The sequence below is a fragment of the Cyphomyrmex costatus genome, unplaced genomic scaffold (genome assembly GCF_001594065.2).
Source record: "Cyphomyrmex costatus isolate MS0001 unplaced genomic scaffold, Ccosl1.0 scaffold30, whole genome shotgun sequence".
In the NCBI taxonomy this organism is placed as follows: Eukaryota; Metazoa; Arthropoda; class Insecta; order Hymenoptera; family Formicidae; genus Cyphomyrmex; species Cyphomyrmex costatus.
Window position 1 is genome coordinate 386,943 of NW_017277125.1, and position 22,268 is coordinate 409,210.

The 22,268-nt window shown below is 31.4% G+C and overlaps 4 protein-coding genes across 6 annotated transcripts in view; 2 read left to right on the forward strand and 2 right to left on the reverse strand.

The window, feature by feature from the left end:
* Positions 1–578: 578 nt before the first annotated feature.
* LOC108775417 (lanC-like protein 2) lies at positions 579–8,291 on the reverse strand. Of its 2 annotated transcripts, none has more exons than XM_018541774.1 (10): positions 8,054–8,291; positions 6,694–6,820; positions 6,386–6,565; positions 6,166–6,317; positions 5,575–5,722; positions 4,112–4,252; positions 3,746–3,928; positions 3,078–3,224; positions 2,310–2,412; positions 579–655 (listed from the first exon to the last, which is right to left on the reverse strand). In XM_018541774.1, exons 2-10 carry the CDS (start codon positions 6,778–6,780, stop codon positions 579–581), a joined length of 1,218 nt encoding a protein of 405 aa, XP_018397276.1. In that variant the 5' UTR covers positions 6,781–6,820; positions 8,054–8,291. The 2 variants fall into 2 exon arrangements, with proteins under 2 accessions (XP_018397276.1, XP_018397277.1); XM_018541775.1 differs by having other exon boundaries at positions 8,219–8,285.
* A 1,057-nt stretch (positions 8,292–9,348) lies between these two features.
* Positions 9,349–15,350, forward strand: cass (apoptosis inhibitor cassowary). The gene is made up of 9 exons (XM_018541770.1): positions 9,349–9,562; positions 11,698–11,859; positions 12,249–12,414; positions 12,540–12,700; positions 12,776–12,973; positions 13,124–13,315; positions 13,488–13,871; positions 13,964–14,114; positions 14,195–15,350. Exons 1-9 carry the CDS (start codon positions 9,488–9,490, stop codon positions 14,281–14,283), a joined length of 1,578 nt encoding a protein of 525 aa, XP_018397272.1. The 5' UTR covers positions 9,349–9,487; the 3' UTR covers positions 14,284–15,350.
* A 1,811-nt stretch (positions 15,351–17,161) lies between these two features.
* Positions 17,162–19,037, reverse strand: MED7 (mediator complex subunit 7). Its single transcript, XM_018541907.1, has 3 exons — positions 18,708–19,037; positions 17,500–17,652; positions 17,162–17,401 (listed from the first exon to the last, which is right to left on the reverse strand). The coding sequence occupies exons 1-3, from the start codon at positions 19,035–19,037 to the stop codon at positions 17,201–17,203; spliced, it is 684 nt and encodes a 227-aa protein (XP_018397409.1). The 3' UTR covers positions 17,162–17,200.
* Positions 19,038–19,564: 527 nt separating this feature from the next.
* Btk29A (tyrosine-protein kinase Btk29A) overlaps positions 19,565–22,268 on the forward strand; it is a 24,849-nt gene continuing 22,145 nt past the window's right edge. Inside the window, exons 1-2 of one of the 2 annotated variants that reach the window (XM_018541905.1) lie at positions 19,565–19,688; positions 20,174–20,356. In XM_018541905.1, coding sequence (XP_018397407.1) covers positions 19,686–19,688; positions 20,174–20,356 — 186 coding nt within the window. In that variant the 5' untranslated portion in view covers positions 19,565–19,685. Of the gene's footprint in view, positions 19,689–19,980; positions 20,022–20,173; positions 20,357–22,268 lie in introns of those variants that run through there. The other variant, XM_018541906.1, reaches the window with a different exon arrangement.

Genomic DNA, 22,268 nt, shown 5'->3' on the forward strand with positions numbered 1-22,268 from the left:
CAAAAGAGATGAGAATAGAATATTGCGTAATTTTTAATTTTGATATATTATTAACTAATAAAACTTTTTACATGACTATATATCAGGCAAAGTCTAATGCAGTCTGTTGCCACTGATAAATTGGATTACGTGGATAGAATGGAATCGATATATTGTCGGATAAAACACATACACTCTTGTGAATAGAAATCCGGCCATAAAGTAATTATGGAATTAAAATTAATATAGAGATGGAAGGAACAAGATTTCGATAAATACACGTAATTTTTTGAAATCATGGCATCCAATACTATCAAAAACATACCAAGTACCTAAAGTTTACAAATCAGGGAATCCACTACTAGAGAAAACCTTGAAACGCTATGTCAGCTTTCCTGTTACCATCGAAATAGCTCGTATACTATCGTTAGTACATCCATTTTCGGTTTGGAAACTACGTGGCTACATACATTTTCTGACCTTATCGATAAAATCAGAGAACGTCGAAAATGGCTATACTACCACATTTTTTAAGATAATGTATTTATTAACTAATAATATAATAAATTTATTAACTTTTTAAATAATTATACTTTTATTTAAACATCATACATTGGAAATTTAGCTAAATGTGGTTGTTGCATATCTATTAAAAAATAAATAACACCAGCAAGACCTGAAAACAGAAATAATAAATGACATTATGTAAAAAACTTATTTGAAATAATACGAAAGAATAGATCAAATATAAACAAGAATTCTTTTTTAAAATTTTTTTATATGAAATAAAAATACAAAACATTTTTTTATTTCTCTATATAATCTCCTGCTTCGGGAACGCATTTTCCCTATCTAACTGGAAATTTTTTTATTTGTCATTATAAAAGGAAGATGGATATGTTGTGAGCCAATTGCGCACGAAGGCCTCCACTCCTGCGTCATTCATAAAACGCTTTCCCTCCTAACGCCTTTTTGAGAAATCCAAACATGTGAAAGTCACATGGACTTAAGTCTGGATTTTAAGAGGGATGTTCAAGTGCAACCCAGGAAATTTGCTCCAATTTTGAAGCATTTGATTTACCGTGTGTGGCCGAGCGTTATCGTGGAACAAAATCACGTCTCTGATCGGTTGGCGTCGTATTTTGATCCGATAAACAGCCTTAACTTCGTCAAAGAGTTGGCAGTAGTACGTAATGCGTCGGTTGGTCTTCAGAATGTCACGAACCGCACGAATATTGTCTTTCGATAGACTTGTCCTGGGACGGCGATCGAGATTCTCATTTTTGATTCTTTCTCTCTCGTCCTCCAGAGAAAGTCTTGTATCAAAAGAACATACGGAGTTGTAAGAGGATTGATTCTCCGAATTGTTGGCGTAATCTACGGAGAATCTCAAGAGACCAAATCTCCTTCTTCGTCAGAAATTTAATTATGATCCGTTGTGTAATGAACTTCTTTCTCGCTTATTTTGCTGTAGATTACCGTACCGAATCAAAGATGCTCTCAAGTTAGAAATCCCCTTCTAATATCCCCATCGAGATGTCTTTAACGTTGCATCATCCTACTTTACCCTCTCTAGGCTTCATAGAGAAATTCTCATTTATATTTGATCCTCATATATACAGGATGTCCAGAATTTAAATGTCAAACAAAATTTTGGGAGCATAAGGCAGGACATAATTGTTTCGTTTTTGGGAGTGGAGGAGTAGCATCACATGACTACCCTAATCACCTGATCTGATACCATTGGACTTTTTTGTGTAGGGGGTCCTGAAGCAGGAATTATTCATTGTCAATAAACTCAAAAGAACAAATGAAAAATCTAATCGAAGCTGCAGTGTACCAAACACAACACATCACCAGATCAGTGTTTGGTTGCAACAAAAGCTGTCCATATTACAATAGATACAATGCTTGCATTACTGCAAGAGGCCAACATTTTGAACAATATCTACACTAAGCAAGTGAATAAATACAACGTGAATAAGTAAAACATAATAAAAAAAAGTACAAAGATAAACTACGTTTTATCTTTTTTGCGATTTTCTCCAAAATAAAACAAAAACGAATATATTTCTACAGGACTTTTTTTTCTTAAGCCAGCGGCATATGATGCTTGTTTTTCTGCTAAGTCGCTAGCTGGATTACAGTCTTATCACCATATAACACGGTGGTAAGAACCTAATCCAGTTAACAATCTAGCAAGAAAATAAACATCGTGTGCAGCAGGCTTTAGTATATTGATTCCCTATACGTTCCCAAAGCTTGGACTTTTAAATTTCGGACATCATATATTTTCGAGTTAATTTTTTCTAATTTAATCATTATTTTACCTTCAAACAAAGAAAAAGGTCTATCAGGAGATCGATTTTGATGTAATCCATAATCAAAACACCATTCAGCAAATTTACAGGCCCGATACAAGTATTTGATATCCTAAAATGAATATAATAAATTAAATACACGGTAAATGTTTTGTTTAAGGAAACCGCTTTCAATGATCTTGATCTTGATCACAATTATTATTTGTTTACTTATATGCATATGAAGATTATGCCTCAAATTTATTAATAATTATTAAGTTATAATATAATACTATTCTATATACTAAAAACACACACACCAATAAAAACTAATTTAAAAGTAATGAAGTATTTTCAATGTCCAGATTTTTTTAAATAAACAAAAGTCATTTTTAATGTATAGATATTACCAATAAATATTGTTTTTAATATATTTATGTCATATTAATTTTTGGATATACATGTACATTCAAAATGAATTTTTTCAGCTTTAAAATTTTTTTAGCTGATGTATCAGTGTAAAAATTTGATTCGAATTCGATTAGTTTCTTAATCAAAAGGATTCAGTTTCACTTGGCGTGCGGCGTAAAAATTTCAGATTTAATTCGTTTCCGAACAAGACAGATTCGATTTGACCTTGCAACTTTTGCAAATGGTTGATTCGCACACATCTAATAAAAACATTACATATATGATCAAATGTGTAGCATCAATAAAGTTCGTATTCGCAGTATGCAAGCTATCGAATTTGTTATCAAATACTTGTATTCCATAAATATTCAAGAAATAAAATCAAACCTTTGTTTGTTGGAATAAGTGTATAAAAGAATAACCATTTCCAGCAACACCATGACAAATACTATATCCTTTTCTTAATAGTCCTCGTGCCCATATTACTTCTCCGCATTGTATCGCAGTCTCTAGAAATGTAATGTCTTCAAACACCTATAATTACATCAATAATAATAGATGTTACTTTAGAGGCTCCCGCGGATATTTTCTTCAAAAAAGCTATGCAGTTTGCGAGTTATTTGTCTCGATACATTGTTAAATGGCCCATGCTTCGTAAACATTTCACTTCATCGGGGCGTGAAACAATCTAATACTAAATCGTTATCGCTGATCAACATATATAAAAGCTTTAAAAAAATGTTTATAATTAGCATTAGATTATATTTCTTTCCTGATAAAGTAAATTGAAATGTTTACAAATCAAACGATATATCAAAAACACATATTTATATATCTAGACTGCTAACTCAATGTGATAGAAAGAGATGAACCTAATTCCGAATTATCCTTATTTCTGTTCACATATGTGTATGTATGCATCTGTCTTATATAAGTCTATGATCAAGAAATAGAAATACACATAAATTACATAGCTTCTTTGACTGAACAGACGTTTTTTACTTAAATACTTTTATTAAATTAATACAATAAATACTACATAAAATATATACCACCTTATAAGCCAAACAAAATAATGCAGACATTCCAGGTGCTCCATGACACCAGTGTATCAATCTGTCAGAAGAATTGTCAACTGAAGAAGGAAAATTTCCAGAAGCAAATTGTAATTTTTGAAGATAATACAAAGATGGTTTAACGTAATTATCAATCTGTACTTGCGTTAAATATTGTTGTGCCTACAAAAAGAAAAATTTTGATTAAGGAGAGACTAAAGACAAGAAAAATGTAATATGCTTTAAAGTATTAATATAAAATGATAAAATAACAAGTAATAAAAATATTCAAATAATAAATAAATTACAAATAGTAAATAAATTCAAATAATGTGTCATTTTTCACAAAATACTTTTATAACATACCTGCAAGAGCATATATAATATACCTGCTAACCCATGAGCAGCACCAATATATTCTGTATCATGCCAAGAATACATTAAAGGTGAATTGCTACGATGTGATGTAGCATATGATATCCCAGAATTAATTATACAAGAAACAACCTACAAATAATTTTAATACGATATAATAATTAATAATGGACTTCTTGTATTTCAATAAAACGAAAAAAATTCAAATTGGCAAATAGGAGTCAGCGCGGTAAGAAGTGAACAAATTAATTGAATAAATATTTACTGAAACGTATAATACGTAATTACATCAACGATTGATATTTGTAATTTCATCGACGTTTAATATTTCCGGATTTAACTCTGTCATGTTCTGATTGATTCAAGTTTAAACGTTGTTATCTTTTAAGGATATTTGAGCATTACTTTGGAGTAAAAAAAAACAACTAAAAGAAATTATCATTATAGCGATTCGGAATCATGCGCAATATGAGTGTAATAAATTTAGGATATTATTTATATACTGTATTCTTACAAGTAAATTATTAGTGAATAGAATATTAACAAATGTCAACGACTCGAGAAGTCGAGTATACACTTGTTGCACTTTGCGACGTGACTGGCAGTGACAGACTATGGCAATCATGGCGAATTATAAGGGAGAAATACAGAATCGGACAATAAAGCTTTAAATTCATATGGTCAAATCCGATTTTCCTGTTTTATATACAATTGTTGATATTTCATCTGTCAAATCCTAGTTTTTCAAAGTCCTAAGTTGGCTGAGTGTATATAAAATGGTGGTTATCTACTTCGGAACGACTGCCTCCCATAAGACGCTATGTTAAAATGGTCAATTTCAGAATGACATTACAAAAAAACTATACGGTCAATATTGCTCAAATTATGGGATTATTTGTATACAGTGTTTATCTACATAATATTAAAAAATTAAGTCTTTAAACTGGATTTCGACTAACGCTCGAACCTCCTTAAGATCTTTGTAATTTGACGATTTTCTATATTTATTTTTGGAGACTAATTTTAAGTGAACTTAATGTTTTTTTCCTTTTTGGACCATGGTTCCGCTTGATAACATAATTTCGCTACCAATAAGCATTGAAACTTCTTTGACTGTTAATTGTGCTTCCTATTGGTTAGTGTGAGATTGATTGTTAATGTTCTGCTGAGGATAGCTAAAATGTATAACCGAAATGTTCGGAAATATTAAACGTCGATGAAATCACGGAAATATCAATTGTTGGAGTAATTACGCATTACACGTTTTAGTAAATATTATTCAATTAATTTGCGCACTTTTTACCGTGCTCTAACTCCTATTTGCCTATTTTAATTTTAATATAAATGAGAATCTTATTTTCTTTTCAATAACGATAAATAAAATTAATGGTTTCATATTTTTTAACAAAAATCAATTAACACGCTCTCTTTTATATATATAATTCTTACGACACCTTTTTGATAAGATCTGCTTCTATAGGAGCTGGAAGTATGTTTGAATTTAAATAAAGTAAACCAGATAAATATCCAGCTCTTCCATATAATAATTCATCAGGGATATCGCTATGTTTATCCAAAACATAAGTAGATAAAGACTTCAATCTACAAGAAATTTTTGTTTATCAATATATGTCATGGTTAAAGTCATCGATCTGATTCTTCTATTCTAAATAATTATCTATTTTTATTAATCAATATTAAGACAGCATTATTAAATTCATAATTAAATTCAATATTCAATCTTTTGTAAAAATAATTAAATTCACAATTTATGGCCAGTATTAATAAGTCAGTTCTTGTATAATGACAGTCTTAAATACAGCCTTAAGATGTTACAAACTGGTCACGAAACCATATCAGCATCTTAAAATATTATGTATGGATATAAATATGGATCCAGCAATTATGTAATAATTTACGTGTAAATATATTTAAAAATGTGTAAATGTTTTAGTATAAAAATATTAGAATAAAAATTCATGACTTTGCATTTTCAAAAACATTTGCAATTTAAATATTATTAAAAATTATTATTAAATACTTACTTAAGAATTAATTGCTCTGCTTGTTCTTTCTTTTGTTGTGAGTGTAGTATAACTGCTGTTAATGCTAATGAACCTACAATTCCAGTTAGAAATGTGATTTCATGTCGGCTTTTGAATTCTGTAGCACATCTTAGCAATATTTCTGCTGCCATCTATAAAATTTATCATATCACTATATGTAATTTTAAATGAAAAGCATATTTTTACATTTTATAATTACATTGGTATATTCAGAATCATTATAATATTTTCCATAATGGTACAATGTATATGCAATTCCTGCTTGTCCAGTGTACACAGAATAGTCGTTTCTGTCAGACCATTTTCTTTTATTTTTTTTCAACACTTCTATAAAATTCTTAATTTTTGATGTTAATAATGACTTAAATACATCATGAATCTAAAAAAATTTATTTTTATTTATCAAATATGTATCATATACAATCACTTATCTATCCAAAATCTTGACCACTAATAATTTTAAATATTTATTAAATTATAAAATATATATAAACAAAAATTTTGTACCATGTTGGTGTCATCCTTAACTATGTTATGGCTAACCAGAATGGAATAATCTTCAAATTGATTTTTGTAATGCCTAGTGGTATCCATTATTAGTGGTATACGAACAAAATTTTTGTAATTTTTGCACCTTTTCAACACAATAAAATTACATATATAAAATCTCTGAAACTTTATATTAAAATAAAATATGTACAAGTTATAATATACTACCAAAAAACCAGTGCTTTAAAAACAAATTCTCTGCTCTAAAACACATAAGAGAACAGAATTTGTTTTGATCAAAGTAATGAATTTGTGTTAGAACAGAGAATTTGTTTTTAAAGCACTGATTTTGTGTTTGTAGCAGAGAATTTATGTAATTAAAGCAGAGAATTATATTTAAGTACTAATTAATAATTTCAATAGTTAGAACTTTAACAATTACTTAACATCTCAGTTTGCAAGGCAGAACGATGCTTTTTTTATGCCAGATTTTTTTGTTTCATGCAAAAACGCATTGAGTATATTTTTGAAAATTTGAGTGGTATGGGATCTTAACATTTACTAAAAATTTATTTTAACACATTACACTTCAATTACTTTTCATAAAATTGATTTTTTTTTTATGCATTTGTTGAATCAAGAAAAAAGTTTTTTCACACTTTATTTGTACCACGCAACATGTCCATTTTCATGAGCCGTCTACAATTAAAAAATGAGTTTTTTAATTTTTTTTTTCATGTAAGAAATGATCCTGGATAGGTCTTTCAGATTTAGAAAACATCCAAACACACACACACACACACACACACACACATCTTTTTTTTCCATAACTCAACAAATACATGGAAAGAAATGTCGGTTTTTTTTTTTTTTTAAATAACCAAAGTTTGATGAGTTAAAATAAATATTTTTAGATTTTTAAACTTTGTATTTCCTAAAATAGGGAAATATATTATACTTTTAGACTAATCTTTACATGCATATACATATGCGCGTGAACACATACCATGCATATACACATACACGCCATGTATATACTATCATACATTTTTCTCAATAACGATGTATCAGTAATAAACAAAAACCCAATTTATTAAAAGAATAAACTTTCCAGAAATTATAGAGCAACAATTAGTTATAATTGTAAAGCAAAAATTAATAATTAGTCTCATGGAGAGATTTGTTAAGGATAACGAGAATTCCAATATATCCAAAATTTAATCAATTCTTGATTAATTTTTCAACTGTACAAAACTAATTTCCATAAGGTTAGTGCAGGATCCTTTTGCATGTATTTTTCTACATGAAACTTTAAACTAAAAACTGAATATTGCTCCTTCTGTACTATTTTCAAGAATTCTTTCAGAGTTACTCTCACCAACTTCTAAGTTTCTTGCTTGGATTTCCGACCCAATATAAAGAGGAGTCACAATAACTATATAAAGAAATGGATACTCTTGGATACCCTCACCAGTTGACCGAATTAAAGGATTTGAGCTTTTAACTTCTTTTTAATATTGATAAATCCACGATGCCAAATTACCTCTGGTCGCCGAAGTAATAGACTAGTGGAAGTGGATAATTACGTATTGATAATATTGATATTGATTCTTTTGTAAAACCAGAGAGAAATCTAAGAGCGGTCATCCCGGTCTTTTTCCTATAATGCAGTTCTAACCCCCGTACATTAGCGGCACCAATATCCATTTTCGAGCTGCAGTAACTACATATCACGTTCATTTTTGTGACACGCCGATAAAATCGTATCGTTGAAAGTAAACGTGGTCCACAAATTATGCATGGATGTAAAGGAAAAGTTTTTTTTCGACGTTATTGAAAAATCACACAACATCGAACAAGAACTTTTTCTTTACATGTTAAAGCCCGATCTACAATTGCGTAAACGTAGTTGTAAGTGGTTGTGTAGTTATAAGAATTGACCAATGACAGTCGAATATTCTCCTCGTATTCAGGAGTGTTTGGTTTAGGGCGCCTGCGTCTACGGCGTCGTCACGTCGCAATAACGCGGCGTTATAAGAGCCCTTCGTCGAAAAATGCAAAATGACGAACAATCGAGACGAGCTCGTCCGCGGCAGAGAAGCTGATTTTTCATGTGCAGCACGCTGCGGCAGCAAAATGTCATGTGATACAAATTTTCGAGAACTGATTGAAAGTGCGTTACAGTGCGTCACCTAACAAAAGATTTTTAACCAATAATAACATTTTGCTGCCGCAGCGTGCTGCACATGAAAAATCAGCTTTATCGATAAAAGTGCGTTCTGAATACGGGCTATATGATTTTCCCCCCCAAAAATCCCCGAAACAAATTTTCCCTTATTTTTCCCCGCATTCTTCGTCACCCCGATTGTCTCTCCCCGTTAGTTAAAAAATTCCCCATTTTGAGGAAAAAAACCCCCAATCTGGCAACCCTGCTACTTGGGTGCATTCGAAAGCACGATCGCTCATTGAGCGTTCAGTGAGCACAGCTCTTGTACCTGTTTGGTCTATATTTTTAGATCTAATGGAATATGCCAATCAGATGCATAAAGCTTGGATGCACCTTTACTCTCCTTTTTTTTGTTTTTGATCAGGAAAAGTAATATCCGTGTCCCTCCTCGCTCTATACGGCTTGCGCTTTGCGCTGCGTCGTTGCCATCTTTGTCGTCTCGTGTACTCCCGTCTCGTTACATGTTCCCGTGTTTCTTGTACGTTTAGCGGTTACGGTGTGTCTGACTAAGATTTCGAGCATTCGCATTTTGTGGCACCTGCGTGTGCGTTCACGATAGCATTTAAATCACGTTTAAGCTTCATAATGAGTACTGATAGTATCGAAAAGCTGTATAGAAATTTCGGCATTCTTGCTGATGCCAAAGATAAACTCGTACAGGTATGTGTAATTTGTTGGTTACATCGAGCACCGGTCGCATCCAGTCAATACTATACGTAGTCGAGATTTTGTTTCTAATGTGCTGACAATCGGCGCTACATTTTACTGAGCGTGCAAATTGTTTCTATCGTTTAAAGCATTAAAACGCATTTTTAAATGCTGGAAATGCGTGTAGCGTTTTGTCCACATCGGATTACCATACAGTCTAAATTATCAAAATTGAATTTTTTTTTGTTTATTTTTAATATTCTCTCTGTGAAGGACTCGATACTGTAATAATTCGCTGAAAATGGTTTCTGTGAAAATTCGCTATAGTCATTCACTAAATATTACAAATATAATAAACATGACAGTTAAATTGTCATTATTTTTAATTGATTTATAATTACCGCGTTCTGCAGAATGTTTATTTTGCAACTATTGGAAATTTTCTCATGTTGAAGGAATTGTACTTTTAAAAAGACCTATGCTGCTTTAAAAAATTTTACCTGGGTACATCCCTGTGTTATTTTATCCTTATTTGTTAAATAAAAATACATTGCTATATCCAGATGATAGTTTTTGAACACTCCTAAAGGAATAATTCTTTGTCAAAAAAGAAAATTCCAATAGTTATAAAATAAATTATTTGCTGAACATAGTCGTTAGTCCATATAAGCGTAGTTTTCCATAGTTAAGAGTAATTTATTTACTTCAGCTTATATGTCAAATAAGAAGAGATTTGATTTAGATACAATATAAATTTAATCATATACATTCATCTTTGTAAATTAATGGTTAACTCTCTAAATCCAGTTAATAATTTACAGTATGTTATAAATGTGTAGTATGCATTGATTTTTCTTATCACAATACACCTAACATAGTCTTTGCTATCTATTGCTATCGATTACTATACTATTGCATAATTTTATCAAAATTGAAGCTGACAAGAAATTCAGGACAATAAACCTAAAATCTAAATACTTTATCAAACAGCCTAAATGACATTAAAATCTATAAACAATTAATTTTTATTGTGAAAAATATTACCTCAAGTCAATATTATCTGGAATCAAGTTTACATGAAATTATACAAACATCTAAGATCCAGTTAGATGATTAAAGGTATTATTTCTTATTGGTTGTGTTTTCATAAGTATAATCCTTTAAGAGATTTAATATTCAATATTATTATATAAATTTTGATTAAATGAATTTGTTTTCATAGACTATATTTATGTAATATTATGTTCTATTAATAGTTTTTCTTATGTTAGTGTAACATTTTTTGAAGTAATTCCCTATATGAAATCCTGCTTCTCTCGTGTGTTGTTGCAGAGATATCCTGATTAATAATAAAAAATACTAATTAAAAATTATAAATTAAACTTAATATACCTCCCAGGTCAAAAACTAATTGAGCTATACTAGTTGTTAAAAATATATATAAATTTATTATTAATAATTACATCGGTATATACGGAAAAGTTTCGACTTCACAGAGTCCTCAACAATCGCAACCGAATTCTTACAAATTAATTAATTTTTTTTTCTTTTTATATTATTTTTTTAATTTTTTTGGTTTATTGCGAAGAATATCACAAGTCGGCGTTTCGTTTTTGTTAGAAATATATATAAATTTATTAATAATAAATTTATATACATATATTTCTAACAACTAGTATAGCTCAATTAGTTTTTGACCTGGGAGGTATATTAAGTTTAATTTGAAATTTATTTGTGCGGATATTAATTCAATTAAAAATTATAATTAAATATAGTATAATAATATATCGATAATACTAAATCAACTTCGTTTCAATTGTATTAAATTGACTTGCCTGTTTTGAAAAAACAATTTTAATTGACTATTCCTACAGATCAAAGGCTTTAGCTTCATCTTTTAGTTTTTAATTGTTTTTCAATAAATTTTTATCTTTACAATTGTGTGTTTTAATAAAGATCACATTGTTATATTCCTTAATATAATGTATTATACATTTAACAGTATCTGGAACTTGATAAACAAATTTTCTGAGAAAATATAATATTTTTATAAGAAAGTATTGATGATAATATATATATTTTATAATTTAAATTTATTGTGGGAACTTTTTATTGCTCTTGCAAGTTATATTTTGTTTATATTGTAGCATGAAAAGGAATATCTAGAAATTTTGACGGCAGTTAAAGGGTCACCTAAGGAAAAACGGCTAGCATCGCAATTTATTGCAAGATTCTTCAAACATTTCCCAAAGTTAGCGGATCAAGCTATAGATGCTCATTTAGATTTATGCGAAGATGAAGACATGGCTGTAAGTTTTCAAATAAAAGATTGAACCGTTTTCAGTTTTGAATGTACTTAATTCAGTAGCTGAAATAATAAATTGCATATATTGCACAGGGTGTATACTAAGTATGCTAAAAGATTTTAAGGGATGATTCCTCACAAATTTAAGATGAATATGATGATGATATGTCTAAAACAGCTTAATTTCAAAGATATAAAGTTGTATTAGTTAAAGGAAAAATTTTATTTTTTTTATACATATAATTTGAATGATTTCTGAAATTTTGGAAAAATTAAAATTTTTTTGTAGCCAATATGAAATTTTTATCTTGAATATGTGTAAAGCATCACTCCTTAAAATCTTTTAGCACACATAGTATACACCTTGTACAATACACTTATTTTCTTTTACAGATTCGAAAACAAGCTATTAAAGATTTACCAGCACTTTGTAAAGACAACAAAGAACATACAGCACGAATTGCAGATATCTTAGCACAATTGTTGCAAGCTGAGGATTCTTCAGAACTGGCAGTTGTACATAACAGTATTATGTCACTTATGAAAAGTGATCCTAAAGGTATTATTTAATAAATTACAGTAATACGTATAAACCTTCACACTTGAATTAAATTTTGCATTTGTGTGATCAATTTATGATTATATATTTAATTATTGAATTATAAAACAAGTTTATATTTATAGGTACCTTAAGTGGATTTTTTAGCCAAATTATTAGTGGCGACGATGGGACAAGAGAACGTTGTATAAAATTTCTAGCTATTAAGCTTAAAGCAATAGGACATGACATTATCACGAAGGAACCGGAAGATTTACTAATAGTAGAATGTAAAAAAGTATTGCAGGTAATTTTCTATGATTTTTAATATAATGTAATGCATGTATATATCTGTTTTTTTTTATAATTAGCGTATTTTTAGGATGTGACTGCTGACGAATTTCACAGTATTATGGAAATTCTTGCATGGACTAGATTGGGATCTACTATCACTGGACAACAAGAATTGGTTGATATTACGATAGAACAAGCTGAACTATCTGTACCTTTTAAGCACACTAATGTCGAACAGTGGAATAGATTGGTTCAATGTGTTAAACATGCTGTCCCATTCTTCAGTGTACGTATACATATGTATTCTCGCATTTTTAATATTTCTTCAGATGTGATTTAATATTTTAATACATATATGTTTTTATATATTTTTTATTTTTCATAATTAATATATTTAATATTTTATCTGTATTTCAATATTTTTATCCTTTTTTAGTCACAAATAGATTCATCAAAATTTGTTTCATACATTTGTGTACAAGTTTTACCGCACTTGTCTTTGATGACTTCTCCCAATAGTAGAGATATTCAATTGGAACTGTTAAAATTGCTTGCTGAATTAACCGTGTTTTGTGGAACTATTGAGAAACCTGAAGATAAGGTTCAACAACTTTACAATACTCTTATTGTAAGTATTATATTTTTATCAATATATGCACAATTTGATTATATATTATCTGTATTTTTGTGTATGTATATCGTAATATCTAATGTTTATATATTTTGTTGATCAAAATTATCAAATTTTATCAAATGTTATAAAAATTATTGCTTATTATTTTTTATTTTATTTATTTCAGACTTATATGCCACTTCCTCCAGCTACAGAAATTACTGATGTACCAAAGTTACAATTTAGTCATGTGGAATGTTTAATGTACGCCTTTCATAAATTGTGTAAACAAACTCCTGAATTTTTGATGAAAGATGCAGAACAGCTCAAAGAATTCCGATTAAGATTACAATATTTTGCAAGAGGTATTCAAGGTTATATAAAGAAATTACGCGAAGCCATTAGCGGAAAAACAGAAGAAGAACTAAAATCTGAAGAAAATCAGTTAAAAGTTGTGGCATTGAAAACAACCAATAATATCAATACTTTAATCAAAGATCTGTTTCATTCACCTCCTAGCTTTAAAAGTATAATACATCTCTCGTGGAAAACGCCTTCTAACGATAAAAAGGTTATTAGTTTTCAATATGTTAGTTTTCAACGTTAGATTCATGAGTGCTTTGACTTGCAATATGTTGATTTTGTTAATTTGTGTCCATTTAGAGCGATAAAAATTCTGCCCAAAAAAGACATACACCAATTACATTTGGAAATGATAACAGTCCGAATAAACGTAGTAAGGAAGATAAAAACAGCAAAAGGGAAATATATACTCCTCCAAGTGGTAAATATAGTTCAACCATATCAAATTATGGTGAGTAGGCAAATGTATTGAAATTTGAAGGAAACATTTTAGTTTATTATATTATCATCAATTTTACTTATCATTTTTAGGTCGCGGTAGATTTAAAGGCAACAGATCTAGAGGAAGAGGTGGATTCAGAACAAGAGGTCGTGGTTCATGGCGAAAGAATTTTTACTAAATATAAAATTCCTTACAATTGGAAACAGCTAAAATTAGAGTGATGGCGTTAAGCACTTATTTGCTTCCTGATACCAACAAATGAAAAAAAATTCATTTTCAAAGAAGTTATCACCAAATTTAACTTTGTTAATCTTCATCGCTACATATAACAGAAGTGATAGTTTGAAGACTTTGATGAATTATCAAAACAGAAATCAGAAAATCAATAATTCCCCAAGCATTCATTAATACTTGAATGATACGGGAAGGAGATTTGGAGATGCAATTGTAGCCTTATATGAATATTTGTGTTTAATTATTATAACATGAATTGCAATGAAAATTCAAAATATTTCATATTATTATTATATAAAATTATGAAGAGACAGATAATATAGGGTACATACGAATATATTTTCTTGACATATAAGAATGTCAAGAAAAAAATATTGATTGACGGATTTCACATGAAGGTGGAACTAATATAAAAAAGAAAAAAGAAGATATTTTTCGTGGACACAAAATCAAAATGATATTATTTAAAGAAATTGAAGAAAGTTCGACGAGAAAATACGTATACAAAAATGAAAATGCCACATTATCGAATTCAAGTTTAAAACCATGCAATTGAGTCACTGAACATGAATATATCGATCACAATTACAGAAGCACGGTTATATAGATACAGAAATAGTTTTTCCCTGTAAAAAAAAACTTTAAGATATTACAAAAATATAATCTCCTGTAGCCATTCCTAAATTAGCTTCCTCTCCTCCCTTCCTAAACCTTTATATTTATTGATATTTGTTGATATTTATCTGTTGACAGAATCGAGTTGTGCATAACAGGGAACGCAGCCATGCATAACAACTGTTTTATCGAAGAAACACTTGATAAATAATTTTTGATAGGAGAAATATTGACCTTGTTCAACAGAAAAAAAGCAACTTTGTGACTGTTATAAAATTCTTTAACATGATTAGTTTTGCCGTTAGTTTCTTACTGGATCTAAATAAATAAACCAATCATGTTGAAGAATTTTGCAACAGTTGCAAAGCTGCTTATCTGCTGAACATAGCCATTGTGCGCACAATAAATTTAACATTAAACTTTATATATGCTTATGTAAATGAAATAAATTTCGAATTTTATATATATATATATATGTATTTATACATATATATATAAAATTTGAGATTTTTTGTTTTAATTTGCACAAGCATTTAAAAAGTTAACAAATACATATATCGCTCTCTTCAAATTTTTTAAATTTCTTTGTATTTTATTTAAGATGATATAATATTAAAAGTACATATTTTCAATATAAGTATACATTTAATTGTGAGAAAAAATGTTTCATAATTCTGTGTTTTTTCGATAAATAAGGATGACGAGTAATAAAGAAGCAACTATGATACTGTTCGTTTTTTTTATAGGAAACATATATTAACGGAAGGCTTGGAAATTGGAGGGACTTGGAGACTTATAAAATACTTGATACACACATACGTTTTTTTTTCTCATTACAGACTTTCAGGACGAATGTAGAAGCAGAGACTAGTTGGAGAAATTAATTAATATTTTCTTTTCAGAGGAGTTGCGATGGATACATGTTTATTATTATATGTATGTATGAAATATGTCTCCTTCTCTCATGTGATTGCTGTTTGTGAGGTGAGTTCAAGAGGTATTCTTCTCCATCTTTCCTTTCCCTCTATCCATCATTATCATGTAGAAAAACATGTATTTTATCCATAAAAAAATTCATAAATATGTTTCTGATTATCTCAATAAATAACATTATTTAATACTATGTGGTGTTTTTTTTTTTTACCTAATAAATGCAAGAAGTGAGAAAATAATAAAAAGGAAGTGACTGATTTAGGCTGGATTCTTCTACTTTTCGATGAATTTCAGCTTACTCTTTTATTCTCTTAACTCTCTTAGACCTAATTTAACAACTAACGGTTAACTCTTAATCAAGGCTTAACTTATTCTTTACCTCTTTCTAATTCTAGGAAAGAGATGAGAAATAAGTTGAACCCTCTGTTCATAGTTAACCATGAGTTGTGAAACTGGACCTTACTGTTTTACTCTTTTATTTTTATCTAGTAGATAAATTATTATATAGTTTATCCAAAACCGGAACACAATCGGTTCTTAGTAAGATAAATTAATTAATTCTAAGACAAATAAGTAAATTATTATTACAGCTATGTTCAGCAGAGAAATCAGCTTTACGACTGTTGTAAAATTCAATATGGATGATTTGTACATTTAAATCTAATAAAGAATCAAAAGCAAGATCCAATCCGTATTGAAGAATTTTACAACAGTTGCAAATCAAATTTCTTTCATTACATTGTTGAGGACTAAAGTATTGATTAATATTCTGTGTTTTTTAAGTTCTAACTTTGTGTTTAGACTTATATCTTCACATATTTATGTATAAACTGGTATATTTATAAAACGTTAAATGTGTGTATGTGTGTGTGTGTGTGTGTGTGTGTGTGTGCGCGTGCGTGCGCGCGCGCTTGAATTACATGTATGGTAATCTTAGTCTTGCTAAATCCAAAATATACATCGAGTAACATATTTGAGTTATACATATATAAATTTTATCAAACTTATGTATTATAATGTATAAAAAAATAAAATATTAGCTTTTTTAATATGAAATCTTTCTATTTGTGGAGAGTATTGTTTTTGTAGATGAATGCATGGATATATATATTATACAAGATATGTCTAGACATTCATGACTACCATAGAATCCTACATCTAAAGAAGGTATTTTTTTTTTAATATTATAATTTTTTTTATTAAATAACTAATAACATTTTCAAAAACATCGTTATCTATTATCGTGATATACAATTATTTCAGAGTATTCCTTGATATATTAATTTGCACATTAAAAAATAAAGAGCGATATCTTAAAACAGTCCATTCGAGGAAAGCATATCGTCTATGACTTTGCACATAATACGATCGCTTGAACTACAAGGATCCTGCGTTTGTTGTTCAAAGCCTAAATTGTCTATGGATTCTATAGCGTCTGTGTTTATCGCAAGCTTGGAGTCCAATTCCGATGTATCAGGAAGCATCTGTAAGGCATGCTGAAGTATTTCTTGAACCTGGAATAATATTAATATTCGCCACAATAGTGAACATTATATATAAACATTATTATGAAGGTTGAAAAGAAAAAATTCAATGCTAATAAGAAATATACCTTATCAAGATGTTTCTGAAAACGCAGCGCTGTTTCATGACGTTGCCTACGTTGTAGTTCCATCATAACTCGCAACGTTTCTCTGGCTTGATGCGGTCGAAATTCATTTAGCAGGTGATGAATATGAATAAATAATAGACTGAGATCCTCAACCTGTAAGAATGTCGGTTGTTTCATCATATAAAGGCCATAGAACAATGGAAAATGTAGAAAGCAGCAAAACTAAAGCTGTGAGCAAATCGATCATACATACATACACACAATTACTAAAGTAATTTAATTATTAAGTCAATTATTAAAAATTAATAAAGTAGAGAATGTAAGACAATAAACAGTAATAAATAAAAAATGTTGCTTAAGTTTTAAGGCTACGTCACATGAAAAAAAAAACATATATAGTAAGTAAACAAACATTTTGGAGATTTGCTGTTGCTCATGTTATTGCTTCTATTATGATTGATTGATATTGCCGTTTTAAATACTAAATAAAATTATAAAATCACTTAAAAAATATAGTTACACGTTAGAAAAAAAAAACAGATACAATTAATGAAACCATACCATAGAGATTGAACAATATAATATTATAAAAAAATTAAGTCTTTATTTTTGTCATCGGTAAATAGACAAAAATTCAACAATCAACGTATCTTCTTAATAAATTATTTTTACAGATTTTTGAGCAAACAATTTATATTATATTATTTTAACACATTTGACACTATATTATTAATTGTTCTATAATAGAATTAAATTGTTGCATTTGTCAAAAGATTTCTATCTATAAAGGTAGTTGTAAACAATCAAAATATAGTACAAAGCTCATTTCTATCAATAACAGTTTAATCTCAGTTCACTAACTCTTAATTTTTTTTTCTAATTTTCTAGTAAGAATTAAAAAATATGGAAAGTTGAACTGAGATAAAATTTAATCCATGTTGGTAGAAACTGGCATAAGTACTAGATTCTATTCAGTTTCGTTGATCAACTCATTAGATATTAAAACAACATAGATGCTTTTTGCTATGAAAAATAGTACCAAAATAATACAAATATTAAACATTTTAAAAATAAATTCTGGTTTTCTTTTTTTTTTTTTTTTTTTTTTTTTTTCAATTAAAAATTTCACTTCAAAATAAAAAGCTGTTTTTTAAATCTCTAAACGAAAACAACAGGACTTAGTTTTTTGAATGAAAAATATAGCGTACTTTCTCTGCGCGTCTTGGGCTATCAGGGCACTGGACAAGAAGGTCTATTAAATCCAGGAAATTGACGAGCAACGAGTGATTCAGCTTCTTCAACTCGCGCCGACGATCAAAGTGTTGCGGGTACAACCTTTTGATACCCTGAGCCTCGAGAGGTCTAATGATCGTGTCATCGGCGTTGAACATATTGCTGAACATGGAATAGTTGTCGTGGATCGGCGGCGGCGGCCGCGGAGCTCGTCCACGCCGTACATTCTCGTCCGTGTAGAGATTGATGTATTGGACGGGCGGCAGCGGCAGAGAGCTGACCTGTATCGCTTCGGGGGCCGTCATTCTCGATTCACCTCGTATCACACCTCGATATCGGCGGCGGAGTCGTCAAGCCGCAGAACAGGTTATGGTACCTTTCTCAACTTCCTTTGAGGTTAACGGACAAAATCCATAAAAAATGGCGGACGAATGTTGACATTTCTCGAAGATCCCTAGGAACCATAAATTGACGTGGACACTGGGAATCGTCGTAATCTGTATCGTGTTATGCCCATGCAGACAGCAGGTACAAAGAGCCAGCGAGTAAAGCAAAACAAGACGATCGTAGTTGATCCTAGTCGGCCATCTTGTTACATATGGCGGTACGATGCTACGCGGGTCAACAAATGTCTCGTCTCGCTTAGATTATCTTCGCAAGATCCATTTTTCTCTCCGATATTCACCGATATTCTCTCTCTCTCTCTCTCGATCCCATGATGAAAGCAGAGGTGAAGCCGGCGGGCACGGGCCGCGTCAACTGGTGTTGACCAGCGTGGTAAGGCATTTCCTGACATCTTGCCAATTTCCCCGACGTCGCCGGCGGCCGCGCGGCGCCGCGAAACGTCCCCGTTTTTGACAGATTGTGTGTGTTCCACGTGAACTCTTTGTTTGGGCGCCGGGAATGCCGGGATGATCGCGTGGTGGTAGCCGCACCGGCCATACGTTCGTCGCATGGTAAGAGACGCGATTCGGAGAATTCGAATTCGCACTTGAGACGTGCTCGATATACCACTCTTGGGAGTGTCCGTGTCGTTCTTTCTCGATCACTGCGTCTCGTCGCCTCCGCCGCGCCCGGATCGTTTCCGATGACGGTGTCGTTGGTTATAATCGCCACCCTGATCAGACACGTGAGCGCCTGCGAGCGCCGCATCACTCTGACGCGACGCACGGGGGCGAGCGGGGGTTATGAGACGAGGAAAAAGGTGCTATATTTAGAAATTTCTTTCGCCTTTACTTATCTCGAGCAGACCGGATAAGCCGGATGAGAGAGACCTCGAATATATATATGTATGTAACTTTTTTTTTTCTGTCTAATTAGGATGTGTTGTGCAACAAGTATCGATTGTAGCTCCTCGTGCGATGGAATATCGACATTCCTCGACGATGGGACTCCGTCGTGTTGTCGTGTAGGAAAATGATGCTTTCGTTATTGTTGCTAGGGAGGCCCTCCTGTGATGGCAGGGAAAGATGGGAAGCTAGAGTCAAAAGGTGGAGATGTTATTCGGCAGGGATTCATGGTAAAACGTTCTCAGAACAAAAAGCGCTTTACTCCGGTCAATTACAAGCAACGATGGTTCGTCCTGACCAAGCATTATCTCATTTACTACGACGGGGATGGTGAGGTGAGTAATTTGAATGTATCCGAATGTTTTGCCTTTTGTCATAGTGACGGTCAACCTGTGACTTCGTTAGAAATCACATTTTCTGTTGTATTTTTTTTTTTTATGTAAACGAAATAAACATTAGTTGTTCATTTATGCTAATTTGTTTACGCTAACGAGACGTACATCTATCGAGCACGACAGTTGTTTTAATCCATCAATGTTGTCAGTGATTTTAGTAACAATTTACTAAAAGAAAATTTTTAAGTTTTGTTTAACAAGCAATCGCTATGTATAAAATTCGGTACAATATTTGGGTCACTATGTTCATAATGGACGAGCAATTACGTGTTTCCAAGAGGCATCACAAATACTATCCATCTCTCTTTTGAAAACTTTCCTCTTTACAGTTTTGCCCAAAATGCACACATATACTTAGAAAAGATTTATTTATTATAATTTTATTACAGAATCTGAAATTTCAAAAAAGTTGGATTACAAATCTTATAATTTTATGATTAATCATAAATTTAATTAGCTATTAAGCTAATTAAATTAGTAGGTAATTATTTGGCAACAATTAGGCGATTATGACACGCCCGATTGGATTTTATCCAAGAAACGAAAGCTCATTCAGAGGTTGAATAATATTTTTATTAAAGGGATAAAAGGATAAAAACAATATTAGGCATGTTACGATTAATAGCTAATTAAATTTATATATATGATTATGTATAATATTAATCACATTAAAATTGTAAGATTTGTAATCCAACTCTTTGAACAACGAGCAGGGTGACCGTTTCTCAATAACGCGTATGATCATATAACTAATACCAATCTCCGATCTCCGTGTTGCGCGCGAGGTACAATAGTAGGGAGGTCCTACTTTTGGTAGGAGATGGCGGATAACATACACCGTGTACCTATAAAATTAGTGGCGCAGGCGCCCCTCGTGAATTTTCCTACCTCTCCTTCCGCTTCTTCGTCGTCGATGCTGCTCAGTCAGAGTGGCCGTCGTTCGAGGTCGGTCTCGACGACGCACGATCTTTAGATTTCGCGCTTGGTATCGTTCTACAAATTGACGATTCCTCGGACGAGTCTATAACGTTTTAATCTCTCATATATTTCTCTCTCTCTCTCTCTCCGCCCCCCGCCGCCTCCTCTCTCTCGGACGACGAACAAAACAGAGGGACACCCGCGAACGTAATTTAGCCGTTCTCTTGGTGTCGAATCTGATTCGCGAGCCACCAATCGGAATACCTATCGAAACCATCTACACGACATCCCTCGTAGACTAATTGTGATCAGCTGTGATCTCGATCTTTTCGTGTCACTCCGATCCGAGAAAATCGTCTTTCACACGCATCATCTGTCATATACTGATCTCGGACTTTGCGGCCAACCTTGACGCAGTGATCCACGTGCGGATCCTACCGACTTGGTCATCCTGTTCACCGCGTCGCTCGCTCTACCGTACATCGTGGAGGTAAAGAGAGCCGAATTCAGATACTCTCCCTTTCGTTCCGTTTTTGTTTAATTGATTAGGATTAGTCAGTCCGTCATCAGATAGAAAATCCATGTTGCATGAACCCCTATGAATTCTGTTAGCTAGAAATATTTCCGAGAAAAGTCATTGAATGTCTCGTTCGTAAATTACGTAGATATACCATACCAATATTTCGATGATAGATCCACTTCTATTATGCTACGAATATCTTATTAGAATATATGGTTTTGGTTGATAAAAATCAACATCCGTGTGTTAAGTACATCCTTCGTCAACGAATATCACTATATAAGATCCGACACTTCCACAAGACTTCTAATTCCGATAATAATGTCATTATGTAATATATATTGTCCTTGACATTCTCTCTCTCTCTCTCTCTCTCTCTCTCTCTCTCTCTCTCTCTCTCTCTCTCTCTCTCTC

Excerpts from the sequence above, each read along its gene's own strand:
- LOC108775417 (XM_018541774.1), bottom strand. The coding sequence starts at position 6,780 with ATGGATACCACTAGGCATTACAAAAATCAATTTGAAGATTATTCCATT. Across the intron at positions 5,723-6,165 it reads GCAGAGCAATTAATTCTTAA|ATTGAAGTCTTTATCTACTT; the intron begins GTAAGTATTTAA and ends AATTTCTTGTAG. Across the intron at positions 2,413-3,077 it reads ACTTATTCCAACAAACAAAG|GATATCAAATACTTGTATCG; the intron begins GTTTGATTTTAT and ends TATTCATTTTAG.
- cass (XM_018541770.1), top strand. The coding sequence starts at position 9,488 with ATGAGTACTGATAGTATCGAAAAGCTGTATAGAAATTTCGGCATTCTT. Across the intron at positions 9,563-11,697 it reads CCAAAGATAAACTCGTACAG|CATGAAAAGGAATATCTAGA; the intron begins GTATGTGTAATT and ends TTTATATTGTAG. Across the intron at positions 13,316-13,487 it reads AACTTTACAATACTCTTATT|ACTTATATGCCACTTCCTCC; the intron begins GTAAGTATTATA and ends TATTTATTTCAG.
- MED7 (XM_018541907.1), bottom strand. The coding sequence starts at position 19,037 with ATGACGGCCCCCGAAGCGATACAGGTCAGCTCTCTGCCGCTGCCGCCC. Across the intron at positions 17,653-18,707 it reads GCCCAAGACGCGCAGAGAAA|GTTGAGGATCTCAGTCTATT; the intron begins GTACGCTATATT and ends ACATTCTTACAG. Across the intron at positions 17,402-17,499 it reads TTCAGAAACATCTTGATAAG|GTTCAAGAAATACTTCAGCA; the intron begins GTATATTTCTTA and ends ATATTATTCCAG.